A 24,895-nucleotide genomic window follows, 5' to 3' on the forward strand; every position below is an offset into this window, starting at 1 on the left:
GACAGTTAGCAGTCTGAACAGAGAAGAGACGTCAAAATTCCCTAGAGCTTTTTCACTGTATCCTATTGGCAGCATTCAATATTTCTTATGAAAATGAATTATATTGCAAAATAAGCTCCTAAATAATCGTTGCAATAACAAATGAATGCATATACTCGTGACGTAAACGTTTACGAATATTATTTATTAAAGTTTCATATAAAGCTTGACATTAACAGGAGAATATAAAAATATTAATCTGTATTATTCACCTGAGATTAAGGGGAAGCTGGAGTTGCTAGTGAACTATTTTTTCACTATAGCGATGGTAATTGCAGTTTCGAAAATTCTCTTTATTGCTTGTGCAGAATAAAAAATCCTTTTCCACAAATGAAGTATAGATAGAAAGAAAGCCCGCTCTACAGGACTTTATATTCAAAATGGAAAAAAGTTAGAAAAGACAAATGCAAGTTTTTCACTTTTTTCTATTTTTAATATAAAGTCCTGTAGAGCGGACTTTCTTTCTATCTATACTTCATTTGTGGAAAAGGATTTTTTATTCTGCACAAACAATAAAAAGAATTTTCGAAACTGCAATTACCATCACTATAGTGAAAAAATAGTTCACTAGCAGCTCCAGCATCCCCTTAAGGTGATCCTGGAGCTGCTAGTGAACTATTTTTTCACTATAGTGATGGTAATTGCAGTTTCGAAAATTCTCTTTATTGTTTGTGCAGAATAAAAAATCCTTTTCAATAAAGCAATAAAGAGAATTTTCGAAACTGCAATTACCATCGCTATAGTGAAAAAATAGTTCACTATAGCGATGGTAATTGCAGTTTTGAAAATTCTCTTTATTGTTTGTGCAGAATAAAAAATTCTTTTCCACAAATGAAGTATAGATAGAAAGAAAGTCCGCTCTACAGGACTTTATATTCAAAATGGAAAAAAGTTAGAAAAGACAAATGCAAGTTTTTAACTTTTTTCCATTTTGAATATAAAGTCCTGTAGAGCGGACTTTCTTTCTATCTATACTTCATTTGTGGAAAAGGATTTTGTATTTTGCACAAGCAATAAAGAGAATTTTCGAAACTATAATTACCATCGCTATAGTGAAAAAATAGTTCACTAGCAGCTCCAGCATCCCCTTAAAGCACTGTAACATTGATTTTCGAAAACATTTCTCGACTGGATACATCGTTTTCGCATTGATATCGTAGAAAAATAGCAACAATGGAAAAATAATCTTCATCTTATATCTAATGATGGAACAATCGGAAAGCAGTGTGAACCAACACTATGTTGTGCTCGTTGCAGGCCTCGATTATCGCTGCGTCGTTTGTGGAGCCTGCAGGACTGCCGATATACTTGACACCGCTCTGTAATAAACGAAATAATGCAAAACCATCAAATACTAAATACATCCACAAGCATATCTGCAAGACAAATCAAACAAGTGATGTATTTAATTTATTAAATGATTTTAATATTCGATATAATTTAATATAATTCTCAAGATAAAGATAATAGAAAACAATCAACAGATGTACGTACGAGTCTAGCTCTGTCGACGTTGTCTCTAAATGGGAAGAAAGCGTCGCTGCTCAAAGCAACGTTATTCAACTTCTTAATCCAAGTGACTCTGTCGCTCTCCGAGAGCTTCTCAGGGATCTCCTCGTACATGGCGGCCCACGTAGCTTCATCCATGTCCTTGCCTATCGACCCATTAACGTAATTGTCGATAGCATTGGAGATATCTGCTCTCTTCACGCCCTTCTTGAATTTCATTCCGGTCACCTTCGGGTGCTGGCGGAGCCACCTGTAAGACAGATTTCCACCGTGATTTTCGCTTTACTTTTATTCATATTTTTCTGTAATCGCACAATGAAAAGTGACGAACCAGTTATCAGCCTTGTCACCGGCGAGCCTCGTGCAGTGAATTCTCGATTGTTGTCCGGCACCGGTTCCAATTACTTGTCCGTCTTTCGCGTAGCAGACGGAGTTGCTTTGCGTATACTTCACGGTAATCGTGGCCACGATCAGATCGCGGATCGCATCCTCCGACAGAGCCTTCGATCTTGCCGTCACGACATTGGCGAACATCGACCTGTCGATGACGGCGTCGTTGCGCTTCTGCTCCATGACCAGGCCGTACAGGGTCTTGCGTTCCAGCGGGGACGGTACGTAAGAAGGATCGATCTGAAGGACGCAGTATCCGCCGCTCTTCTTCTTCTTCAGTATCTCTAAGGCCTCCGGTGAGTAACCGGGGGCAATAATACCGTCGGAAACTTCTCTGAAATAATTACAGAAATTATTTTATTTATCAGTATTATATTATATTTGCATTATTTTATTATCATTATGCACAAATGTTATTATTATTTCTGTTATCTGTTTTTGTGTCTAAATAAATTCTTATTAATTAATTCTAAATTAAGTCAAAATAATTCTTATTAATTTATCTACATATTAATGTTACCTTGATATGATTTTTGCCGTTATAACATCACAAGGCTCGGACAACGCGACGAAGTCGCCGAAGCTGGACATGCGGTCGGCTCCCCGTGCACGAGCGTAGGCGGTCGCCAAAGGCGTCAGTTGATCGAAGAGATCGTCCACCTGGCACAGCTTCGCCTGCGTGCTGTCCAGTGGCACGCCGACCGCTGCACCAGCGGGGCTGACGTGCTTGAAGGAAGTCGCTGCCGGCAGGCTCAAAGCGGACTTCAACTCCTTCACCAGCTGGTAACCGTTCAGTGCGTCGCACAGGTTGATGAAACCCGGCGATCCGTTCAGCACGGTCAACGGCAGTTTCTCCAGGGTGGTGAATATCTGCGCGGGTTTCTGATGCGGATTCATGCCGTAACGGAGCGTGAGCTGGGAGGCTCCGGCACTGTACTGCTTGCGGAAGTAATCGGAGATGGCATTGTCGTACTCAGCGGTGTGAGTGAACGCTTTCAGAGCTAAAGTTTGCCTGAAAGTCGCGAGAGTTGCTACGTTGAAAGAGTCTCTACGACCTTGTATTATCACGCACTTCAGAATTGCCGTATCTCACGAACTTACCTAGTTTGCAGGGAGGTGTTCTTGTCAGCAGCGCCCTCCATTTCTTTGATGACCCTGTCGTAATCAGCGGGGTCACAGATAACAGTAACTCTGTTATGATTCTTGGCTGCGGCACGTAATAAAGTTACACCACCAATATCGATGTTCTCGATTGCAGTCTCGACCGTTACATACGGCTTCGAAATGGTATTTATGAAGGGATAGAGATTGCAGACCACCACTTGGATCAGATCGTACTTCTGTTTCTTGAGATCTTGAGCGTCGGAGTCGGTCAATCGGGCGAGAATACCTATCAATAAAAAAAGTAAGAGTGCAGAAGTATATATTAAAATTAATCACATGTAAAAATCCACACATAAAATTATTACACGTATATTGCATTTTTATCATTTTTAGCCAAATAATACATTTGTAGATACGGATAATATAAAAGATAAAATGTGGTACGAAAGTTTCAACAGTAATTATTCTTACCGGCATGGACAGCTGGGTGTAGAGTCTTTACACGTCCACCTAGCATCTCAGGTGCTCCTGTGATGTCGGAAACATCTCGTACAGGTAGATTAGCATCTCTCAACGCTTGTGCGGTGCCTCCGGAGGCAATCAATGTTAATCCAAGTTCGTTCAATTTTTTAGCCAATGGCAACAGGTTGGTCTTGTCAGACACGCTCAAAAGAGCTGAAAATTTCATAAAATTCATAAACATTTTGATAATCAATAGTAACAGAATTATGATATGTCGACACCACTGGCAACTTTATTGTTCAGTGAAAAACAATGTTTCGACCAGAATTTCTGGCCCTCTTCAGGTTTCAAGTTAGTATACTCTCAGCGTGAAACACCATCCTTCAGTCCTTGGTGTGAGCAATAATTATAGTGCAGTTTGTTCCGCCAGGTAATAATCAATAGTAACAGAATTATGATATGTCGACACCACTGGCAACTTTATTGTTCAGTGAAAAACAACGTTTCGACCAGAATTTCTGGCCCTCTTCAGGTTTCAAGTTAGTATACTCTCAGCGTGAAACACCATCCTTCAGTCCTTGGTGTGAGCAATAATTATAGTGCAGTTTGTTCCGCCAGGTAATAATCAATAGTAACAGAATTATGATATGTCGACACCACTGGCAACTTTATTGTTCAGTGAAAAACAACGTTTCGACCAGAATTTCTGGCCCTCTTCAGGTTTCAAGTTAGTATACTCTCAACGTGAAACACCATCCTTCAGTCCTTGGTGTGAGCAATAATTATGGTGCAGTTTGTTCCGCCAGGTAATAATCAATAGTAACAGAATTATGATATGTCGACACCACTGGCAACTTTATTGTTCAGTGAAAAACAACGTTTCGACCAGAATTTCTGGCCCTCTTCAGGTTTCAAGTTAGTATACTCTCAACGTGAAACACCATCCTTCAGTCCTTGGTGTGAGCAATAATTATGGTGCAGTTTGTTCCGCCAGATAATAATCAATAGTAACAGAATTATGATATGTCGACACCACTGGCAACTTTATTGTTCAGTGAAAAACAACGTTTTGACCAGAATTTCTGGCCCTCTTCAGGTTTCAAGTTAGTATACTCTCAACGTGAAACACCATCCTTCAGTCCTTGGTGTGAGCAATAATTATGGTGCAGTTTGTTCCGCCAGGTAATAATCAATAGTAACAGAATTATGATATGTCGACACCACTGGCAACTTTATTGTTCAGTGAAAAACAACGTTTTGACCAGAATTTCTGGCCCTCTTCAGGTTTCAAGTTAGTATACTCTCAACGTGAAACACCATCCTTCAGTCCTTGGTGTGAGCAATAATTATAGTGCAGTTTGTTCCGCCAGGTAATAATCAATAGTAACAGAATTATGATATGTCGACACCACTGGCAACTTTATTGTTCAGTGAAAAACAACGTTTTGACCAGAATTTCTGGCCCTCTTCAGGTTTCAAGTTAGTATACTCTCAACGTGAAACACCATCCTTCAGTCCTTGGTGTGAGCAATAATTATAGTGCAGTTTGTTCCGCCAGGTAATAATCAATAGTAACAGAATTATGATATGTCGACACCACTGGCAACTTTATTGTTCAGTGAAAAACAACGTTTTGACCAGAATTTCTGGCCCTCTTCAGGTTTCAAGTTAGTATACTCTCAACGTGAAACACCATCCTTCAGTCCTTGGTGTGAGCAATAATTATAGTGCAGTTTGTTCCGCCAGGTAATAATCAATAGTAACAGAATTATGATATGTCGACACCACTGGCAACTTTATTGTTCAGTGAAAAACAACGTTTTGACCAGAATTTCTGGCCCTCTTCAGGTTTCAAGTTAGTATACTCTCAACGTGAAACACCATCCTTCAGTCCTTGGTGTGAGCAATAATTATAGTGCAGTTTGTTCCGCCAGGTAATAATCAATAGTAACAGAATTATGATATGTCGACACCACTGGCAACTTTATTGTTCAGTGAAAAACAACGTTTTGACCAGAATTTCTGGCCCTCTTCAGGTTTCAAGTTAATATACTCTCAGCGTGAAACACCATCCTTCAGTCCTTGGTGTGAGCAATAATTATGGTGCAGTTTGTTCCGCCAGATAATAATCAATAGTAACAGAATTATGATATGTCGACACCACTGGCAACTTTATTGTTCAGTGAAAAACAACGTTTTGACCAGAATTTCTGGCCCTCTTCAGGTTTCAAGTTAGTATACTCTCAACGTGAAACACCATCCTTCAGTCCTTGGTGTGAGCAATAATTATAGTGCAGTTTGTTCCGCCAGGTAATAATCAATAGTAACAGAATTATGATATGTCGACACCACTGGCAACTTTATTGTTCAGTGAAAAACAACGTTTTGACCAGAATTTCTGGCCCTCTTCAGGTTTCAAGTTAATATACTCTCAGCGTGAAACACCATCCTTCAGTCCTTGGTGTGAGCAATAATTATAGTGCAGTTTGTTCCGCCAGGTAATAATCAATAGTAACAGAATTATGATATGTCGACACCACTGGCAACTTTATTGTTCAGTGAAAAACAACGTTTTGACCAGAATTTCTGGCCCTCTTCAGGTTTCAAGTTAGTATACTCTCAACGTGAAACACCATCCTTCAGTCCTTGGTGTGAGCAATAATTATAGTGCAGTTTGTTCCGCCAGGTAATAATCAATAGTAACAGAATTATGATATGTCGACACCACTGGCAACTTTATTGTTCAGTGAAAAACAACGTTTTGACCAGAATTTCTGGCCCTCTTCAGGTTTCAAGTTAGTATACTCTCAACGTGAAACACCATCCTTCAGTCCTTGGTGTGAGCAATAATTATGGTGAAAAACAACGTTTTGACCAGAATTTCAGAAATGTTGTTTTTCACTGAACAATAAAGTTGCCAGTGGTATCGACGTATCATAATTCTGTTACTATTGATTATTACCTGGCGGAACAAACTGCACTATAATTATTTTGATAATCGTATTATGTTTTATTATTTAACGCATTAAAATGCGCAAATCGAGTTAACGTCGTCTAGCAAGCATCTCTCTTTTTATATGATCCAAACGCTTCCACTTTAGCGATCCGAGTCAACAAGCATCGCGTTTATGAGGTTAATCTCTCTTTTATATTCCTCATACATCCACTGTAAAATAACTCACCCAATTTATTCGCCGGCATTTTCAGATCGGAGTGAGATGCGCGCAAGTGTTTTCGAGTGATGTCAGGCGGACGTCTCTCGCGATGGCAAACTCGCTCACGGTCCCTGTGTCGAGACAATAAAGGACGATTGCCGCGAAGGAGCGGGCATTATATCGGACGATTACGGCAAGCCGCCGGCGAGCTGCGTGGGGCCGCGTAAATACGAGATAACATCCGATGTTGACGTTGAAAAACATCTCGCAACACGGCAATGAGACCGTCGGTCAAATGTCACGCTGTTGAATTTAGATAACAAGCGTTATGTATCGCAGCGATCGCTACAATCATTTTAATAACTGCTCTTACAATATCTTTTTTTAAACAAAACCGTTAAAACTTCTCACATCGAAGCAAGATGGGCGATGAAACTTCTTTATTATTTCCAGACATGACAACAGCCTTATTATATTGAAATACAAGATAACTAATGCAACAATTTAGTTTTTTCATGAATGAAGTGATTACATGGTGTTTACTTGAACATACATCTTGCTACATTTTCCTCTATAACGTTTGATAAATAGTTAATATTTGATAGAGATAATTAGGATTATGCATAAGCAAAATGTACTCTGTAAAACTTTGAAAATTTGTTACATTAAATTTCTGTTTTTTTTACAGCGTATAAGATTATTCTACAATCTCCCCATACAGCACGCAAAGATTGCATATATATTGCAGGAACCTTCCACCGCAACGTAGCAACATTGCAAATTCACTGCGAAATGTTTCTGCAGCATTGCTATGGGATTGCAGGACTGTGAAAATGTCCGCTTTTCGGAACATTGCAACGAAACGTCATAATAATATTGCAATGTAATGAATTTGCAATAATTATAATTATTCATTATTATATACTTTAAATATTTGTATTTATATAACTTCAATATTTTTATTTATTAACATGAATAGACAATTATATGTAATATAACAACAGTAATAAAAAATGAAATAAACATTTTCTCTATTTTTGTTATAAAAAAGTAACTGTTCTTTATAAAAAAAACTTAAAAATCCTCTTCTTGAGATATTATTTTTCCTTTAATTAAATAATTGAATCTTCTTCGTTTTTGTTTGTATGTTGCCTGTAAAAATAAAATAGGAATTAAAATTCATATATTAGCATAAAATTACATAAAAATATACATATACTGCAAGTATGTATAGAATTATATGTAAAATGACATACTTTGATCTCTCAATCCTAACCGGAGCTTGAGCAAGCCACTTGGAAATGCATTCAGCAATTTCTGCATCAGTGGCATGATTGTGTATTTCACGAACAGCTTCTATAACAGAAAAAGTTATTAAAAATATTACAACTATTAATATGCAGTTTTCTAATGAATTTCCATAATTTTGAGGTTATAGTGATATAAACCGTGAGATAGGCAAATAGAGATTCTCTATTATAATTAATAGATGCAAGATTTTAACAGCACACAAGTACTATAATTAGACATAATATTATAAAAAGTACTTACCTTTTCTTTTACGTAACTACTTTCTTTTAGAATGATGCTCGCGTCGTACAACCACCATGTTCTTTAGATAGTCGAAAGAGACAAACACCGCACACGCATATTACCGAGTTCAGATTCTGGTCATCGCACATCATTGGTCGAATAGATTTGGACGAATCTCGTTAGGATAGGAAGACCCCAATGTTTTAATAAAATGAATTATTAATATTAATTAATTAATTACAAATTTTGATTGTGCAATGTTTCCGAAATATTAATGTCATGGTGCTACAAGTGTGCTGGTATTTTGCGGATATGTATCTCTGCAATGTCTTTGTACTGTTGCATTGCAATTTGCAACGTTGCTGCAATGTTGGTGCAAGCTTCTGTGCTGTATGGGTCCTTCGAAATATAAACAAAGATAAAGCAAATTAAAAAGTTAGGTGTATTGGACATGTTCTGTCTTAATTTAGAAAGCTTGCTTGAAGAGCGTCAGATACATTTTAAGTTTAATAAATAAATCGTCATTCGCGAGATATATTAATATTAATATTAACATAACGTCACAACTTAAACCGAGCACTTTAAACTTGGCGATAATCCCCTCCATACTGCTCGTAAGTAATGTAGCATTTATAATAACAACATTTGCATAATCGTCACGCGTAGATAAATATCTGTTATCAACAATGGCAGCTTTTCTCGACACTCGTCGATCACGCTGCTAACGGCAGCGACGACGGTCGGCAGTACATGGGCGGAACAGCGATTTTCTCGCACTATACTCGAGCAACCTGTGAAACATGGCCGATCCCACGTTACAAACATTTTGTTGCCACCATACGAATCGAACAGACAGAGCAATTACGATAATGCAAGAGTTCAACACAGACGCATACAACACAGTGTGCATAGTCTCGTCGACAATAGGCATGATAGGCGCGATCTATCAGGTAAATTGTTGGGGGGCCACTGGGGAAGAGGTTATTCGTCACCGGTATTTATCGTGGAAATTTATGGTAATTTTATCGTCATTACAGAATGACAGTTTACTCAAAATGTGCAGCCTCTGCATGTGTGATTGGTAATCTCGAAATTTATCGCGTTCTAAAAATAATACTTTTTTTTCTGGCTGGAATGTTTATCGGGATGTTGACAGTCTGCTCATTTTGATCGCACTTGTTACATCTTGCTTCTCTCTTCCTCTAACATACACACACACACACACACACAAGCATAAGAAAGTGCAACGATACAGAATGGTGTTGGACGAACAAATAATAATTATTAAGGGGATGCTGGAGTTGCTAGTGAACTATTTTTTCACTATAGCGATGGTAATTGCAGTTTCGAAAATTCTCTTTATTGCTTGTGCAGAATAAAAAATCCTTTTCCACAAATGAAGTATAGATAGAAAGAAAGTCCGCTCTACAGGACTTTATATTCAAAATGGAAAAAAGTTAGAAAAGACAAATGCAAGTTTTTCACTTTTTTCCATTTTGAATATAAAGTCCTGTAGAGCGGACAGAAAATTCTCTTTATTGCTTGTGCAGAATAAAAAATCCTTTTCCACAAATGAAGTATAGATAGAAAGAAAGTCCGCTCTACAGGATTTTATATTCAAAATGGAAAAAAGGTAGAAAAGACAAATGCAAGTTTTTCACTTTTTTCCATTTTGAATATAAAGTCCTGTAGAGCGGACAGAAAATTCTCTTTATTGCTTGTGCAGAATAAAAAATCCTTTTCCACAAATGAAGTATAGAAAGAAAGAAAGTCCGCTCTACAGGATTTTATATTCAAAATGGAAAAAAGTTAGAAAAGATAAATGCAAGTTTTTCACTTTTTTCCATTTTGAATATAAAGTCCTGTAGAGCGGACAGAAAATTCTCTTTATTGCTTGTGCAAAATAAAAAATCCTTTTCCACAAATGAAGTATAGATAGAAAGAAAGTCCGCTCTACAGGATTTTATATTCAAAATGGAAAAAAGGTAGAAAAGACAAATGCAAGTTTTTCACTTTTTTCCATTTTGAATATAAAGTCCTGTAGAGCGGACAGAAAATTCTCTTTATTGCTTGTGCAAAATAAAAAATCCTTTTCCACAAATGAAGTATAGATAGAAAGAAAGTCCGCTCTACAGGATTTTATATTCAAAATGGAAAAAAGGTAGAAAAGACAAATGCAAGTTTTTCACTTTTTTCCATTTTGAATATAAAGTCCTGTAGAGCGGACAGAAAATTCTCTTTATTGCTTGTGCAGAATAAAAAATCCTTTTCCACAAATGAAGTATAGAAAGAAAGAAAGTCCGCTCTACAGGATTTTATATTCAAAATGGAAAAAAGTTAGAAAAGATAAATGCAAGTTTTTCACTTTTTTCCATTTTGAATATAAATAAAGTCCTGTAGAGCGGACTTTCTTTCTATCTATACTTCATTTGTGGAAAAGGATTTTTTATTCTGCACAAGCAATAAAGAGAATTTTCGAAACTGCAATTACCATCGCTATAGTGAAAAAATAGTTCACTAGCAACTCCAGCTTCCCCTTAATGAATAAAATTATAAGTAATAATTTTAAATAACTAGTACGAAATAATAATTATAATAATTATGAAGAAGATATGTAGCTAGGAATAAAATATATAAATTAATATAGAAATTGGGTAACATAACAATTGTGTATACATATACATAATTGTATTATATTTTATATGTACCCTGTATGCACGTGTATGTGTTTAGAGAGTTTCATAAAAGCTATGATAAATGTTCAAAAACTATGAAAAAGCTGAGAGTAAAGAAAACCATTTTTGCAGATACTGCCCCGGGAGGATTCAAATACTTTTCAACGTTGGAACTTCTCCAGAGGACGAGATATTATTGTATGGCTCGCTGTTGCTGATCTCTTAGCATCTTTAGGTCTAGTGTATTACTATAATTTGATAGTGGATAAACAAATTAGTTGTTCAGTTAATCATTTAATTTTGTTCGATGAATACAATATGAGTAAATGCGCTGTAATGTAACGAACGATGAATTGTAAATGAATAATGTAACGTTTCCTGATGGTTTCATGCTTGATCAGGTGTGTTCATGAGATCGATAATATGGAAGAACTTCGGGTCTATCTTGCCGATGGAGGCCGACACGTCGAGTGTTATTTTTTGCGCCCTGTCATCGGTAACTTTTCACACTTTTATGCTACCCGTTATCATTTGCATGCGTATTCGTAATAAAATTAAACCTATTTGCAGGCATGGACTCAATACTTCTACATGGCCACGTGGATCTGGACGTTGTGTTATGCAATAGACATGAAATTGTTGTTGGGTAGTAAAAACGGGCCTTTCACGCGCTACCACCTTTTGGCCTGGGTGCTTCCAGCCGTTCTCACCGCGGTTGGCCTGATCATCCTCTACCTGCCAGATGCAAAGTCAGGTTTTACGAGTAACGTGCACACTCGATGCACGTGCACATACTTAGAGCGGTGATAATACGTGCGAAATAATCTTACAGCTGCCACGGCTTGACGTCGTTGTCCAGTGCGCTATTGCGCATTCTGCCAAACTATTGTGTCACGTACATGCTGCTGGCGGTGGTGATGATCGTGAATCCTATTCTGTACGTCGCGTCAACTCGGAACCTCCAGTCGGCGGTGCTGCACAGTATGGCTCAAATGACCGGAAGGGAGCGAAAATTGATACAGATAATTCGACTGAAGTTCGCTCTGATCAATCTGGTCTACTACATATGCTGGTTGCCCAACTTAATTAACGGGATACTCCTGTGGACCTTGTGGCACGAATTGCCCATTAAGGCGATCGTGATTCTGTGGTACATGATGGTACGCGCGCCCCGAGGCTTGAGAGTAAATTTTAATAAATAACTAAAAATTGTTTTTTAATCGGCAGGCTGTGACGAATCCCCTTCAAGCATTTTTCAACGCGATTGTTTACCAGCCGTGGACCAGGAGGCAGAAGTTACGTTTCGAGTGTTGCCAAGACTTCAAGTCGAGCACCAATATTAATTTAAACGCGATTGGTAAGGGAGATACGAACTTCTCGGAATCATCGCCACTGTTGCCGGATCAAGAGAAGGAATACGGACAGAATGTACCGCATGTTAGTATAAACGGCTCCTCGTCCCTGTAAGAATTTATCACAGTAGCTTACCCCGTACAGCGCTCTCCTAGAACATGGATTCGTATAGCGGAAAAATTGCGGCAGTGCTCGTGTAATGCCTCGAGTACACATGACGAAACGCAACTGATCGTTATGATGTACAATTAAGACCGAAGATTTTTGTAGATATACATCTTCCGCGTTATACTGGGGTTTACCATGCCGTACTAGTTCGTTAGAAAATGTAACTGCCATTTATGTCGTCATGGCATTAAAAAAAAGAGTCCTTATACGCGAAATTAGCGAAGCTTTTACATTTTATAAATTTTTACACGTAAAATCAAACATGAAAATGCGCTCCTCTACACGCGATCATTTTTACGAAACCTCAGGAGATGCCTTTGCAAGTGCAATAATATAAAGTTTTCTAAACGATTTTCTGACGAGAAGGAAAATATGAAAATATATTTTAACATATTTCGTGTTATATATAACTATAGTTGAAACTGAAAAGAATGAATAAATATAATTACCATTTAATGTAATTTATATATAGGAAATGCAATTTATAGAAAACTGAGATTATATAAAATGCAATGGTAAAATAAGAACATGTAAAATAGGAAACATATTTTTACATAGGAGAAAAAGATTGCAGCGTGTATATGTGTATCTGCAATATAATAGACTGTTTAATTATTTTTTAAAAGAATGCCGGTAAGTTCTTTTTTGATTTATATGATATGCGCTGCGCAACGATATCATAGATAAAAAGATATAACAAAAAAAAATATATATATATGTAGAATATAAGGGGTTTCATTATTAATAACATTTTGTACTTAATATTATATGTGTTATACTAAATACTGTTAAAATATATCTTTTTCTATATCATAATATCACGATCAACAGCGGTCACATGTATCATTGTACATACATACACATATACGTCATTATTCTAGTTTAACACCAAATATATCGTTATACAAATCGGCAATGTGAAAAAAAGTACAAAATCTTACGCCTTAAGAATTTGTCAATATCTGTCAATATCAGCAATTTTCATCGAGAGCGAGAAAAATAGCGCAAATGGAACTGAATTTATATGTATCAAGATAACTGAGAATAGTGCGACTGACAAGACGATTTAAAACAAAAATAACAATGAAAGTAATCAATGGAATAAATTATTCTATGGGATATGTATGAATTTTGATAAGTTTGTTCCATAAATTTGCTTTACCGAAAAATTAAAGAAAAAGAAAATCAGTCATACCGAGTGCAACAAGGCGATAAGAACATTTTTAGGTCCTCTCGCTTTGGGCGAGAATTGTAATTGATAATGATCGATGAAGAAATTCCGTGTAAATTATTGTTTTTCGATGCTTCGATCGTTGAGTATTTTTTAAAATAAATTAACAGAACAGGAAAAAACAATCTTAATAGCTATGCGAGAAATAGCAAGGATGCTGCCTTTAGATCTTTATAAATTGTGTTTCACTCAACAGATTGTAAAACCTATTAAAATATATGTTAATTTTCATTTCTAGTAAAATTATTTACACGAGTTTGTATGTTCCTACGACATTCATAATTACAAAAACTTCAGATTTCTATTTCATCGGTTACGCAAAGTGTACTCGAGTAACGATTTCGAAATATAAAAATATAAGATGAGTGCACGAGGATACTTCCGTCAGTAATTGTGTCTTGCAAATTCGCTTGTTTCGTTCGAAATACGGTAAATATGTTTCCACCAAGGAATGATCGATTGAAATTTGGCACTTTGGCAAAGTGTGCAGCGGTATTGTGCTTCGAAACAAAACGACGAGGCATTTTTTACTTACACAAACACATGAAATATACTTGTGGAGAACTTAAGAACCGTCATGTCAAATTTCCACCATCAAGAAGGAAGATTCGTAGCCCCGAGTGTCAAGGACGTGATTTCACGAACGATCATCTCAGCGATCCTCCATGCTAACTCTTCCTTAGCCTATTAATAAATTAATTAGTTGAGTTACACGCGGTTAGATTAATACATATATATATGAATAATTGTTATCGACTTTCAAAATAATATTAAAACTACTCCAATATTATAACATAAAAAATCTTATTTACCTTATCTTGTTCTATATTTACAAATCGTTTTACAGCCCGAGTCAAGCGAGATTCTGAAATTAGCGTGACTTGATCATCGTGTCATCCACGTGCATACAAACTTTCTCCAAACATAATGAAACAGAAAATAACTCACCGTATTTCCTATGAGGATCTGGCTCTATTTCAGTAATAAATCTACCTAAGTTGTCAATGTAACCGATGCTTAATCTACAAAGTGCGCGAAATTATTGATCGATCAGAAAATCGCTCGTATGCCAATGTCAAAATAATAAAGTATACCTATACTTGTTACGCCGCCATAAAGAATCCGGATCGTATAGTTGCTTGGTATCGATATTTAAATGACTGTTGATGCTCTTTTTGTTGTTGGGTAATTTGCTGCCATTATTTCCGATTTGAGAAATACTTGGCATACTAGTGCACACGGAGCTCACTTCGCTGCTGCAATCTGAACCTGAAGACGTATCGTAAAAATTAATATCCACCAAGTTGCCAATTATGCATGTGGAAGAGGCTTAAATCTGATTTGTATCATGAAGATAGTATATTATTATTATAAAATTTATGATTACAAATATTAAAAATTCCAGTAAAAATAATATTCTTATGATAAAATATATTTCACGAAATATACAATAACATATTTAAGAAAATGGCAACATTAAAATTATCAGTCGGCACGAACCTGTTCTCCTTATCTTGGGATGTACACTTGGACACGGACTGCTCTGGATCGTGCTGATTAACTCCGATAAGTATTTGTAATACAGTTGCGACGATAAGAACGCCGGGAGATAATGCTAGAAAAAAGTGTGACACATATTTGCTCTTAATTCAATTACTGGGGCTTTACGAGAGTGTGCGGTGAATGCCAGGCACTTGACTAACGAGCGACAAGCAGAAAAAGTCGCGTGACAAAGGAGTGCGGTGTACCTTGTTGAGAAAATTATATACAATTTTGCTGGGTTTATCGAAACAATCGGGCTGCGGGCCTCTCTCGTCCTCGCGACAAATGTTCTGCTCCACGTGAAAGCGAATCTTGTCGCTGAATCCGAGGGGCATCGTCGCTTGCAAGCTAAAATACCTAGGAGGGACGCAGAAATTTCTTACAATTTGCATTTTCTTTTAATCTTTATAATACATCTACGCACGCATGCACGCATGCGTGCGTATAAAATAATTGTGTATAGAAACTTACTTTTCGTAGATAACAACGGCATCGGACTGCGCCTCCTCGGGGTCGGCCGCACCTTTCTTCTCCAAGAGATTCTGCTTGTAACTCATGGCCGACATCCAGAAATCCAGCAGCTCCCGTTTATTCTCGAGTTCCATGAACTACAAAACATTGGTAAGGACTCTAAGAACAATGCCACTCCACCGGGAAATTAATCAGAAGCAAGGCGCTAACCTCCATGAAGTAAAAGAACGCTGTCTCATTATACAATATATCCATTAGCTGTACATTGCCACTGGTCAGCACATCGATCTGATGCTTGCAGTGAAATTCGCTTCGTAGAAAATCGTTAATATACCTGCAAAACGTGGGTTTTAAATTCCTCTGGCACGCAAAACAAATATTAGGAATTACATTGTAGTAATATCAGCGCGCATCACTCACTCGTTCTCTAATATATCGTATACTATGCTTCGAACAGCAGATAGGCACCGTAATATAGGCTCAATGTTTTCCTGCGCTACGGCCTTCTCCATCTCCAGCCTCAATGCTTCAGGTATTTGACTGATACCGAGAGCCTCCTTGAGTACGTACTTCTTATAAACCCTCGCAGCATCCTGCCTGGTTGTCGTCATGTCGTGTCTCCTCCTGCCGCAAGCGTGACTCGATTGTCGCGTCTCGCCTACCGCCTGACTAGTCTTTGGCATACTATTCGACACGGACGTCGCGCACCTGTCGTCGCTACCGTCCGCGTGTTCATCGAGCCGTAACTCGCTGCTCGTTCGAATATCTACATCGTTAGCGAGTACGTTGCAACTAAGGTTTTCGTTATCGTCTAGGGAAGTAGGCAAAGCGTCTAATAGCTCCTTTTGATTTGAACGTCCGGCCCTCTCCGCCGCGTCGGGCACGCCAGACGCGCTGCACAAGCACTCCACCTCCAGCCAGAATTTTATGAGGGCCACGTGCTTCCTGGTGTCCATAAACTGAATGAAATAGCCGAGGGCACTCTTGTCCGTAAGTACTTCCGGCAGAGTTTTGGACAGCCGTGAGCCGAAGGCGTCGTCGCCGAGAACTTCTTCCTCCTCTTCTTCCTCAAGACTGCACAGTACACCCGAGGGCGTTTGAATGGACGACGTGCCGCCGTTGAATGCATCTGTCAAGAGGCTCCCTGAGCCTGTCGATCTCGCGGGTGAAGTTTCTAGCAATCCGGACTTGTCCTTGTGTCCTGGAAGCATCGCAGGCAACTTATTACAACGCAGGCTAAATGCCTAAACATTCCAGTAAGTGGAAAAGAATTTAGTCTCGCTTCGAATACAAGCAACGTGAGGCCAGTGTGCGGATCACATTTAAATCCGATGACGCAGACTACTATGAATTCTAAACTTTATCATTATAATTTAAAGGAACCGAAATGCGCGACACTCGAGGAGCAACGAGCGGGAGAAAGGAGAGATGAAGAGGCATGTTGCGACAGGCATGAAATGTCAAAGGGTCAATTCGCGCAAGGGGGTACACGTGTCGTCGCATGCTGGTGCCTGGCCGATCGTGACGCGATCTCGCCCACGAGCGCGGATCAACGTGCATAATTACCAATCTTCTTAAGAAACTGGAGCATCGTTCGTGTCAGCGCGTAGCATGATCAGGGGTCGCCGATGACGTGAGGGTCGCCGAGGAATGAACCACGGACGTCGCGGCTGCGAGTGGTGTCCCACGGAAGGCGAGTGGAGCGCATCAGCCTCGCCCGAAGTGTCGGGCCCCGCCGTGCGCCGAAAACGATCCGGACGCAGGCCGAGTTCCCTCGTCGACTCCGGCGATGACGACGACGGTGATCCACACCCCGGTTACGCGCGGCGGCGCGCGACATCTCGTCGCAGCGGCGTCATTACGGACGTAAGCGACGGATTGCGGTTGTTTGCATCGTCGGCGATTACGACAGACCGTGCAGGGGTGCAGGTGCAGAACGGCGCATCGGGTGACGGGGATCCGTTCATCGCTCGTTTACATTCGGTCACCCTCGAGGAGGCTTCGATACTCGAAAGGCTGATTCGATAACCGCGAGACTCGATCGACGAATCGAAGCTGCCTTCACGTTGATTTAATCTTGTGTATGTATGTATGTACACTTTTATTTACACTTGAAAGGATGCAAATGCGGCGCATGTGTCAGCTAGACAGAGAAGAAAAGAGGAGAAAGTACGGAGAAGTGTAGAAAGTGCACGTGCTGTGAATAGAGCCGTTAATTCTTAACGCGCGCGTTTTCAAACGAGATTTTGAATAGTTTTAAACGAATAGTTTACGTTATAGTGCACAACATGGTACCTTTTTTATTTTTTTTATTTTTGTTGAAGTATGCGTGATATGTAACGAAATAAATGGTGACAAAATAGTGTGTGGCAAATTTTACAAAAAACAATAGACTACAACAAATATTTCATAAAAACTTTGTACGTTTTCTTTTCGGAATACATAAAACTTTCTGAATCCAAATTAGAATTAAAAAATTAAAAATTAAGAAATTTGGAGATATTTATGGTATTTTCTTTATATCTGCGACGTTTATTTATATCGGCACTTTTGTATCAGAAAAAATAAAAAACGATAATAATATATTTTATTATTAACGTATAATTGAAGTAACTATAATTACAATTTATTATTACATATTATTAAACATTGCTGTTGTACTGTTAATAAAAAATTGAGGCTTTTTGTGCTATTGGTATTATGAGCTGATTTGACTTCTGGGTTGAAGCTACCCATACAGCACGAAAAGATTTCAGAAATATTTCAGAAGTATTTCATCTGACAGATGAAAGCATCTCATAAACATTGCAAAATGTTTCTGCAACAGTTATGAGACAACTCCGGAATAGCAAAATGTCCGCGACACTTGCATTCAAAACCTTATAGAAGGGTTGCTGAAAGGTATAGATCAATCTGCAACCTTTCTGAAATATTGCCGAAAGATTATTAAAATAGCTGAAATCTTTTTGATATATTACTAAAGGTTAATTGAAATAATTTTGAAACTTTCCTATGATGTTGCACACAAATTACAAAGCTCTTATTCAAATCAATTGAAAATACTTCAGAAATTATATTGAAATTTATTATACGAGTATTCAGAAGATTGCAAATACTAAAAAGTTATAATAAAAATTATATATAAAATGTATTTATTATTTTTATTGTACGTTTTTATTTAATATTTGCAATCTAATTAATATAATAAATATGCTTAATGAAAAAAATACATAATATATATAAGATGTATATAGATATGCACATACATAGCTAAACCAAGTATTCACCAAGTTTCCCTTTAAAAAGCGTCAATTGTTGGCACATTGACAAACAGCCATTCTTATATTATATATTTCCCTTTTTCTTCCTCCAAATAGTTGATTAAAAGGAAAGAATTATATAGATGTATAATTCTCTGTTCAACCAACGCTTGTATTTGAAAGAAAAAAAGGATACGTGAAGATAATGCATTTTTTGGTCAACTGGTTAGCTTCACTAAAGATCGAATACTTGGTCTAGGTGTATATATATATATATAATTTTACTTTTTACAATATTCACATTTTTTCAAATTTATTGCATGTGGTGGTAGGTTTTAGAAACATTTCTGTTGCAACATTTCATATGACATATTGCGGAATCCTTTGAGAAATGTTGCATATGAAATGTGAAATCTTGAAATGATTTTAAAACCTTCCTGAAAGCTTTCTGTATTAATCGGTGCTGTATGGGTACATTTTTTATCATTTTGACTCCAACGTGAACACTTCAGTCTACTTCATCGGGAAGAAAAGATATTGAGATACAGTATCCAACTAGGAAGCTAAATCAGAAATAATTATTGCTACTGCTATCTGTAAAAATTACAATATAGTATCGAATATTACGTTTAAAAAATTTATAGTTTTAGAAAGACTTGCATATTTTAAAATAAATTAAATATACAATAAATTTATAACACGTACACAATAGTTAAACCAACATTATTACAAGAGATTTCTTAGCATAATACTATTACGATAATTTGATGTTTTATCTACATTAAAGAAAATTTAAATCAGTATTTATTCTTTAAAATGCACATACTTATATTTTTAAAAGTTTATCAATAAACGATACATTATAAAATCATAAAGCAAAAATCCATGAAATACAGACTTCCGTGATTATTTCAGCTTTCCTTCTAACAATATTTAATATTTATCAATGAAGCTTATAACATTTTAGGTATTATAAAATATCTTAAAGGATGAAACAGCAAATTCCCATGAACTCTGATTGTATCTCCGCTTTACCGATTCGAAAGCCATCTGAAAATTGATGTGTTGCTTCTCAGGCGCTCAGACTAAATGGACGATATCGGACAACTCGTCGGTCGACTTGAGATCGTTACGGAATCGATCGCACACGTGCAAGCACTTTTGATGACCGAGCTGGCGAGCGGAGACTACATCGACGTCCTGATGGCCGGCTGTCAAGGCTGTAAAGCGCGTAACGCGAAAGGGCAACGGCCGGGCATCGTACTCGGATTGCGAAGCGAGGTGAAGGCGAAGGCTAAAAGGTGACAGAGAAGCGAAGACGACGTGTCCGCCGAGCTATTCACCGTGTATACCGGTTTGTCCACGCGAGTGCGGACCATTACGTCCGTGCGAGCTGGCCATCGGGCGATACAGGTCCCCAGCCGTAGGCCCGGACAGTCAGGACGGGCCCGAAGCTTCCGCCGCCGCGCATTTTTCAGTTGGCGCTCGAGAGGATTGATCGCGACGACGATGATCATGCTCGCTCTGCACGGCTTCCTCATTATCACGACCTGTCACATTATCGCTGTGACGCCGGCACCGACTAAAGTTTACGATCAGAGGCAGACCGGCGACCTGAATGTGCAGATTGAGCTGAAGGACCTGCGCGTCGTCGCTCTGATCAACTCCGAGCTCCTGGACGATTACACGGTAAACCAATTTTATCACGTAGATGATTAAGGGGATGCTGCAGCTGCTAGTCAACTATTTTTCCACTATAGCGATGGTAATTGCAGTTTCGAAAATTCTCTTTATTGCTTGTGCAGAATAAAAATCCTTTTCCACAAATGAAGTATAGATAGAAAGAAAGCCCGCTCTACAGGACTTTATATTCAAAATGGAAAAAAGTGAAAAACTTGCATTTGTCTTTTCTAACTTTTTTCCATTTTGAATATAAAGTCCTGTAGAGCGGACTTTCTTTCTATCTATACTTCATTTGTGGAAAAGGATTTTTTATTCTGCACAAGCAATAAAGAGAATTTTCTGTCAGCTCTACAGGACTTTATATTCAAAATGGAAAAAAGTGAAAAACTTGCATTTGTCTTTTCTAACCTTTTTCCATTTTGAATATAAAGTCCTGTAGAGCGGACTTTCTTTCTATCTATACTTCATTTGTGGAAAAGGATTTTTATTCTGCACAAGCAATAAAGAGAATTTTCAGTCAGCTCTACAGGACTTTATATTCAAAATGGAAAAAAGTGAAAAACTTGCATTTGTCTTTTCTAACTTTTTTCCATTTTGAATATAAAGTCCTGTAGAGCGGACTTTCTTTCTATCTATACTTCATTTGTGGAAAAGGATTTTTATTCTGCACAAGCAATAAAGAGAATTTTCTGTCCGCTCTACAGGACTTTATATTCAAAATGGAAAAAAGTGAAAAACTTGCATTTGTCTTTTCTAACTTTTTTCCATTTTGAATATAAAGTCCTGTAGAGCGGACTTTCTTTCTATCTATACTTCATTTGTGGAAAAGGATTTTTTATTCTGTACAAGCAATAAAGAGAATTTTCTGTCCGCTCTACAGGACTTTATATTCAAAATGGAAAAAAGTTAGAAAAGACAAATGCAAGTTTTTCACTTTTTTCCATTTTGAATATAAAGTCCTGTAGAGCGGACTTTCTTTCTATCTATACTTCATTTGTGGAAAAGGATTTTTTATTCTGCACAAGCAATAAAGAGAATTTTCTGTCAGCTCTACAGGACTTTATATTCAAAATGGAAAAAAGTGAAAAACTTGCATTTGTCTTTTCTAACTTTTTTCCATTTTGAATATAAAGTCCTGTAGAGCGGACTTTCTTTCTATCTATACTTCATTTGTGGAAAAGGATTTTTTATTCTGCACAAGCAATAAAGAGAATTTTCTGTCAGCTCTACAGGACTTTATATTCAAAATGGAAAAAAGTGAAAAACTTGCATTTGTCTTTTCTAACTTTTTTCCATTTTGAATATAAAGTCCTGTAGAGCGGACTTTCTTTCTATCTATACTTCATTTGTGGAAAAGGATTTTTATTCTGCACAAGCAATAAAGAGAATTTTCTGTCAGCTCTACAGGACTTTATATTCAAAATGGAAAAAAGTGAAAAACTTGCATTTGTCTTTTCTAACTTTTTTCCATTTTGAATATAAAGTCCTGTAGAGCGGACTTTCTTTCTATCTATACTTCATTTGTGGAAAAGGATTTTTATTCTGCACAAGCAATAAAGAGAATTTTCTGTCCGCTCTACAGGACTTTATATTCAAAATGGAAAAAAGTTAGAAAAGACAAATGCAAGTTTTTCACTTTTTTCCATTTTGAATATAAAGTCCTGTAGAGCGGACTTTCTTTCTATCTATACTTCATTTGTGGAAAAGGATTTTTTATTCTGTACAAGCAATAAAGAGAATTTTCTGTCCGCTCTACAGGACTTTATATTCAAAATGGAAAAAAGTTAGAAAAGACAAATGCAAGTTTTTCACTTTTTCCATTTTGAATATAAAGTCCTGTAGAGCGGACTTTCTTTCTATCTATACTTCATTTGTGGAAAAGGATTTTTATTCTGCACAAGCAATAAAGAGAATTTTCTGTCAGCTCTACAGGACTTTATATTCAAAATGGAAAAAAGTGAAAAACTTGCATTTGTCTTTTCTAACTTTTTTCCATTTTGAATATAAAGTCCTGTAGAGCGGACTTTCTTTCTATCTATACTTCATTTGTGGAAAAGGATTTTTTATTCTGCACAAGCAATAAAGAGAATTTTCTGTCCGCTCTACAGGACTTTATATTCAAAATGGAAAAAAGTGAAAAACTTGCATTTGTCTTTTCTAACTTTTTTCCATTTTGAATATAAAATCCTGTAGAGCGGACTTTCTTTCTATCTATACTTCATTTGTGGAAAAGGATTTTTTATTCTGCACAAGCAATAAAGAGAATTTTCTGTCCGCTCTACAGGACTTTATATTCAAAATGGAAAAAAGTGAAAAACTTGCATTTGTCTTTTCTAACTTTTTTCCATTTTAAATATAAAGTCCTGTAGAGCGGACTTTCTTTCTATCTATACTTCATTTGTGGAAAAGGATTTTTTATTCTGCACAAGCAATAAAGAGAATTTTCGAAACTGCAATTACCATCGCTATAGTGAAAAAATAGTTCACTAGCAGCTCCAGCATCCCCTTAACTATGATATGTATGTAGTATGAGATTCCTCTTTGTTTCTTCAGTGTTCTTATCTTCTTCATTGTGAATGGCTCTTCTTGTTAGAATAGCGCCACTTCAGATTTCTTATATTTTTTCCTAATTTTTAAAATAGTGTTTATTCTTCTTTTCTGCTTATTCTTTAGTCAGAGTTGAGGGAGATCTCTGAAAATATAAATTAGATGTCGTTGTAAATCTAAAACAAATTGTTGCTACTTTAGATTGTAATTGATGACTGAAGAAATGAGAGGCATATATAATAGAATAAAATATATAGATATTTAAAAAGACTTTACTTGATATGCTGAAGTAGTTTTATTATTATAACAATTACATTAAATCGAACAAAATCTGAAGAAAAATTTAAAAAGTCATTAGAATTATGTTCTTTGCAGTATTTTTACGAAATTTATAATACATTTTTTAAAATATTACGAAGAATATTCTTCACAAACGTGAAGAAGTCACAGTATTCACATCGTCGACATAACGTTGCTTTTACAGGATTATGATTACTTTTATGATTATGCCGACTTCACCGTCAAGCCGGGTAGTAGACCTACTACAAGTCCCACGACGAAGATCACCGAGAAAAATGATATTGCAGAAACGACTGAGCCTGTTTCATTGCAAAACTCGACCATATCGAATCCACCTCCCAATAATATAAATTCGACCGAGCAGAATACGACGTTATCGAATAATGAAGAAATGCCGAGCGTTGATCAATCGAACGGTACCACGATCTCGATATCGAATGCAGATGATAAGAGTCAAGAGAGCCAAGAGAGCCAAGAGAGCCAGTCGAGCGAGGAAGATAGTGGAACTGAGGCAGTTACCTCTTCAATTACGATGAAGCCTTTGCGAATCCTGCGCTCGCAAAAGCGCTGTAAATCTGGATACATTCCGAATGGCGATGGACGCTGTCGACGAGCGAGTCGGCCGTGGTTGTCACTGCTGCAAAGGCAATAACTCAAGTGCGATTGATTGCTCTTAACCACGGTCAACCACGTTCAGGCTCAGAGTAGAACTAGGATTCACACCGGATTGCAGAAATCACTAAGCTAATTGTAAGTCGCATAAGTTTGGAAGCAACCCATACAGCACCGATTAATACAGAAAGCTTTCAGGAAGGTTTTAAAATCATTTCAAGATTTCACATTTCATATGCAACATTTCTCAAAGGATTCCGCAATATGTCATATGAAATGTTGCAACAGAAATGTTTCTAAAACCTACCACCACATGCAATAAATTTGAAAAAATGTGAATATTGTAAAAAGTAAAATTATATATATATATACACCTAGACCAAGTATTCGATCTTTAGTGAAGCTAACCAGTTGACCAAAAAATGCATTATCTTCACGTATCCTTTTTTTCTTTCAAATATAAGCGTTGGTTGAACAGAGAATTATACATCTATATAATTCTTTCCTTTTAATCAACTATTTGGAGGAAGAAAAAGGGAAATATATAATATAAGAATGGCTGTTTGTCAATGTGCCAACAATTCACGCTTTTTAAAGGGAAACTTGGTGAATACTTGGTTTAGCTATGTATGTGCATATCTATATACATCTTATATATATTATGTATTGTTTTCATTAAGCATATTTATTATATTAATTAGATTGCAAATATTAAATAAAAACGTACAATAAAAATAATAAATACATTTTATATATAATTTTTATTATAACTTTTTAGTATTTGCAATCTTCTGAATACTCGTATAATAAATTTCAATATAATTTCTGAAGTATTTTCAATTGATTTGAATAAGAGCTTTG

The 24,895-nt window shown here is 37.0% G+C and overlaps 5 protein-coding genes and 1 long non-coding RNA gene across 10 annotated transcripts in view; 3 read left to right on the top strand and 3 right to left on the bottom strand.

The window, feature by feature from the left end:
- Positions 1-163: 163 nt before the first annotated feature.
- Positions 164-6,806, bottom strand: LOC113563366 (bifunctional purine biosynthesis protein PURH-like). The gene is made up of 8 exons (XM_026974863.1): positions 6,687-6,806; positions 3,514-3,717; positions 3,040-3,328; positions 2,459-2,950; positions 1,880-2,272; positions 1,534-1,798; positions 1,136-1,358; positions 164-268 (listed from the first exon to the last, which is right to left on the bottom strand). Exons 1-7 carry the CDS (start codon positions 6,703-6,705, stop codon positions 1,239-1,241), a joined length of 1,782 nt encoding a protein of 593 aa, XP_026830664.1. The 5' UTR covers positions 6,706-6,806; the 3' UTR covers positions 164-268; positions 1,136-1,238.
- On the top strand, positions 3,993-7,348 carry LOC105285500. 4 transcript variants are annotated; one of them, XR_003407426.1, is made up of 3 exons: positions 3,993-6,111; positions 6,191-6,637; positions 6,712-7,348. It is a non-coding gene; the product is annotated as an uncharacterized LOC105285500 (long non-coding RNA). The 4 variants fall into 4 exon arrangements; XR_003407424.1 differs by having other exon boundaries at positions 4,520-4,607; positions 4,687-6,637; XR_003407425.1 differs by having other exon boundaries at positions 4,708-4,795; positions 4,875-6,637.
- Positions 7,349-8,520: 1,172 nt separating this feature from the next.
- LOC105285497 (G-protein coupled receptor 143) lies at positions 8,521-13,315 on the top strand. Of its 2 annotated transcripts, none has more exons than XM_011349738.2 (6): positions 8,521-9,208; positions 11,000-11,102; positions 11,269-11,363; positions 11,438-11,616; positions 11,700-12,027; positions 12,095-13,315. In XM_011349738.2, exons 1-6 carry the CDS (start codon positions 8,993-8,995, stop codon positions 12,332-12,334), a joined length of 1,161 nt encoding a protein of 386 aa, XP_011348040.1. In that variant the 5' UTR covers positions 8,521-8,992; the 3' UTR covers positions 12,335-13,315. The 2 variants fall into 2 exon arrangements, with proteins under 2 accessions (XP_011348040.1, XP_011348041.1); XM_011349739.2 differs by having other exon boundaries at positions 8,993-9,142; positions 12,095-12,334.
- On the bottom strand, positions 13,144-17,223 carry LOC105285496 (A-kinase anchor protein 10, mitochondrial). The gene is made up of 10 exons (XM_011349737.3): positions 17,199-17,223; positions 16,053-16,833; positions 15,843-15,966; positions 15,633-15,769; positions 15,368-15,518; positions 15,120-15,234; positions 14,714-14,888; positions 14,568-14,641; positions 14,432-14,484; positions 13,144-14,303 (listed from the first exon to the last, which is right to left on the bottom strand). The coding sequence occupies exons 1-10, from the start codon at positions 17,221-17,223 to the stop codon at positions 14,214-14,216; spliced, it is 1,725 nt and encodes a 574-aa protein (XP_011348039.1). The 3' UTR covers positions 13,144-14,213.
- A 3,161-nt stretch (positions 17,224-20,384) lies between these two features.
- LOC105285492 lies at positions 20,385-24,268 on the top strand. The gene is made up of 2 exons (XM_026974869.1): positions 20,385-20,581; positions 23,607-24,268. Exons 1-2 carry the CDS (start codon positions 20,402-20,404, stop codon positions 24,072-24,074), a joined length of 648 nt encoding a protein of 215 aa, XP_026830670.1. The 5' UTR covers positions 20,385-20,401; the 3' UTR covers positions 24,075-24,268.
- Positions 23,223-24,895, bottom strand: part of LOC105285495 (cingulin) — a 39,736-nt gene continuing 38,063 nt past the window's right edge. Inside the window, exon 12 of the mRNA XM_026974860.1 lies at positions 23,223-23,267. Within this exon, the coding sequence (XP_026830661.1) occupies positions 23,238-23,267 (30 nt within the window). The 3' untranslated portion in view covers positions 23,223-23,237. The remainder of the gene's footprint in view (positions 23,268-24,895) is intronic.

The sequence above is a fragment of the Ooceraea biroi genome, chromosome 14 (genome assembly GCF_003672135.1).
Source record: "Ooceraea biroi isolate clonal line C1 chromosome 14, Obir_v5.4, whole genome shotgun sequence".
In the NCBI taxonomy this organism is placed as follows: domain Eukaryota; kingdom Metazoa; phylum Arthropoda; class Insecta; order Hymenoptera; family Formicidae; genus Ooceraea; species Ooceraea biroi.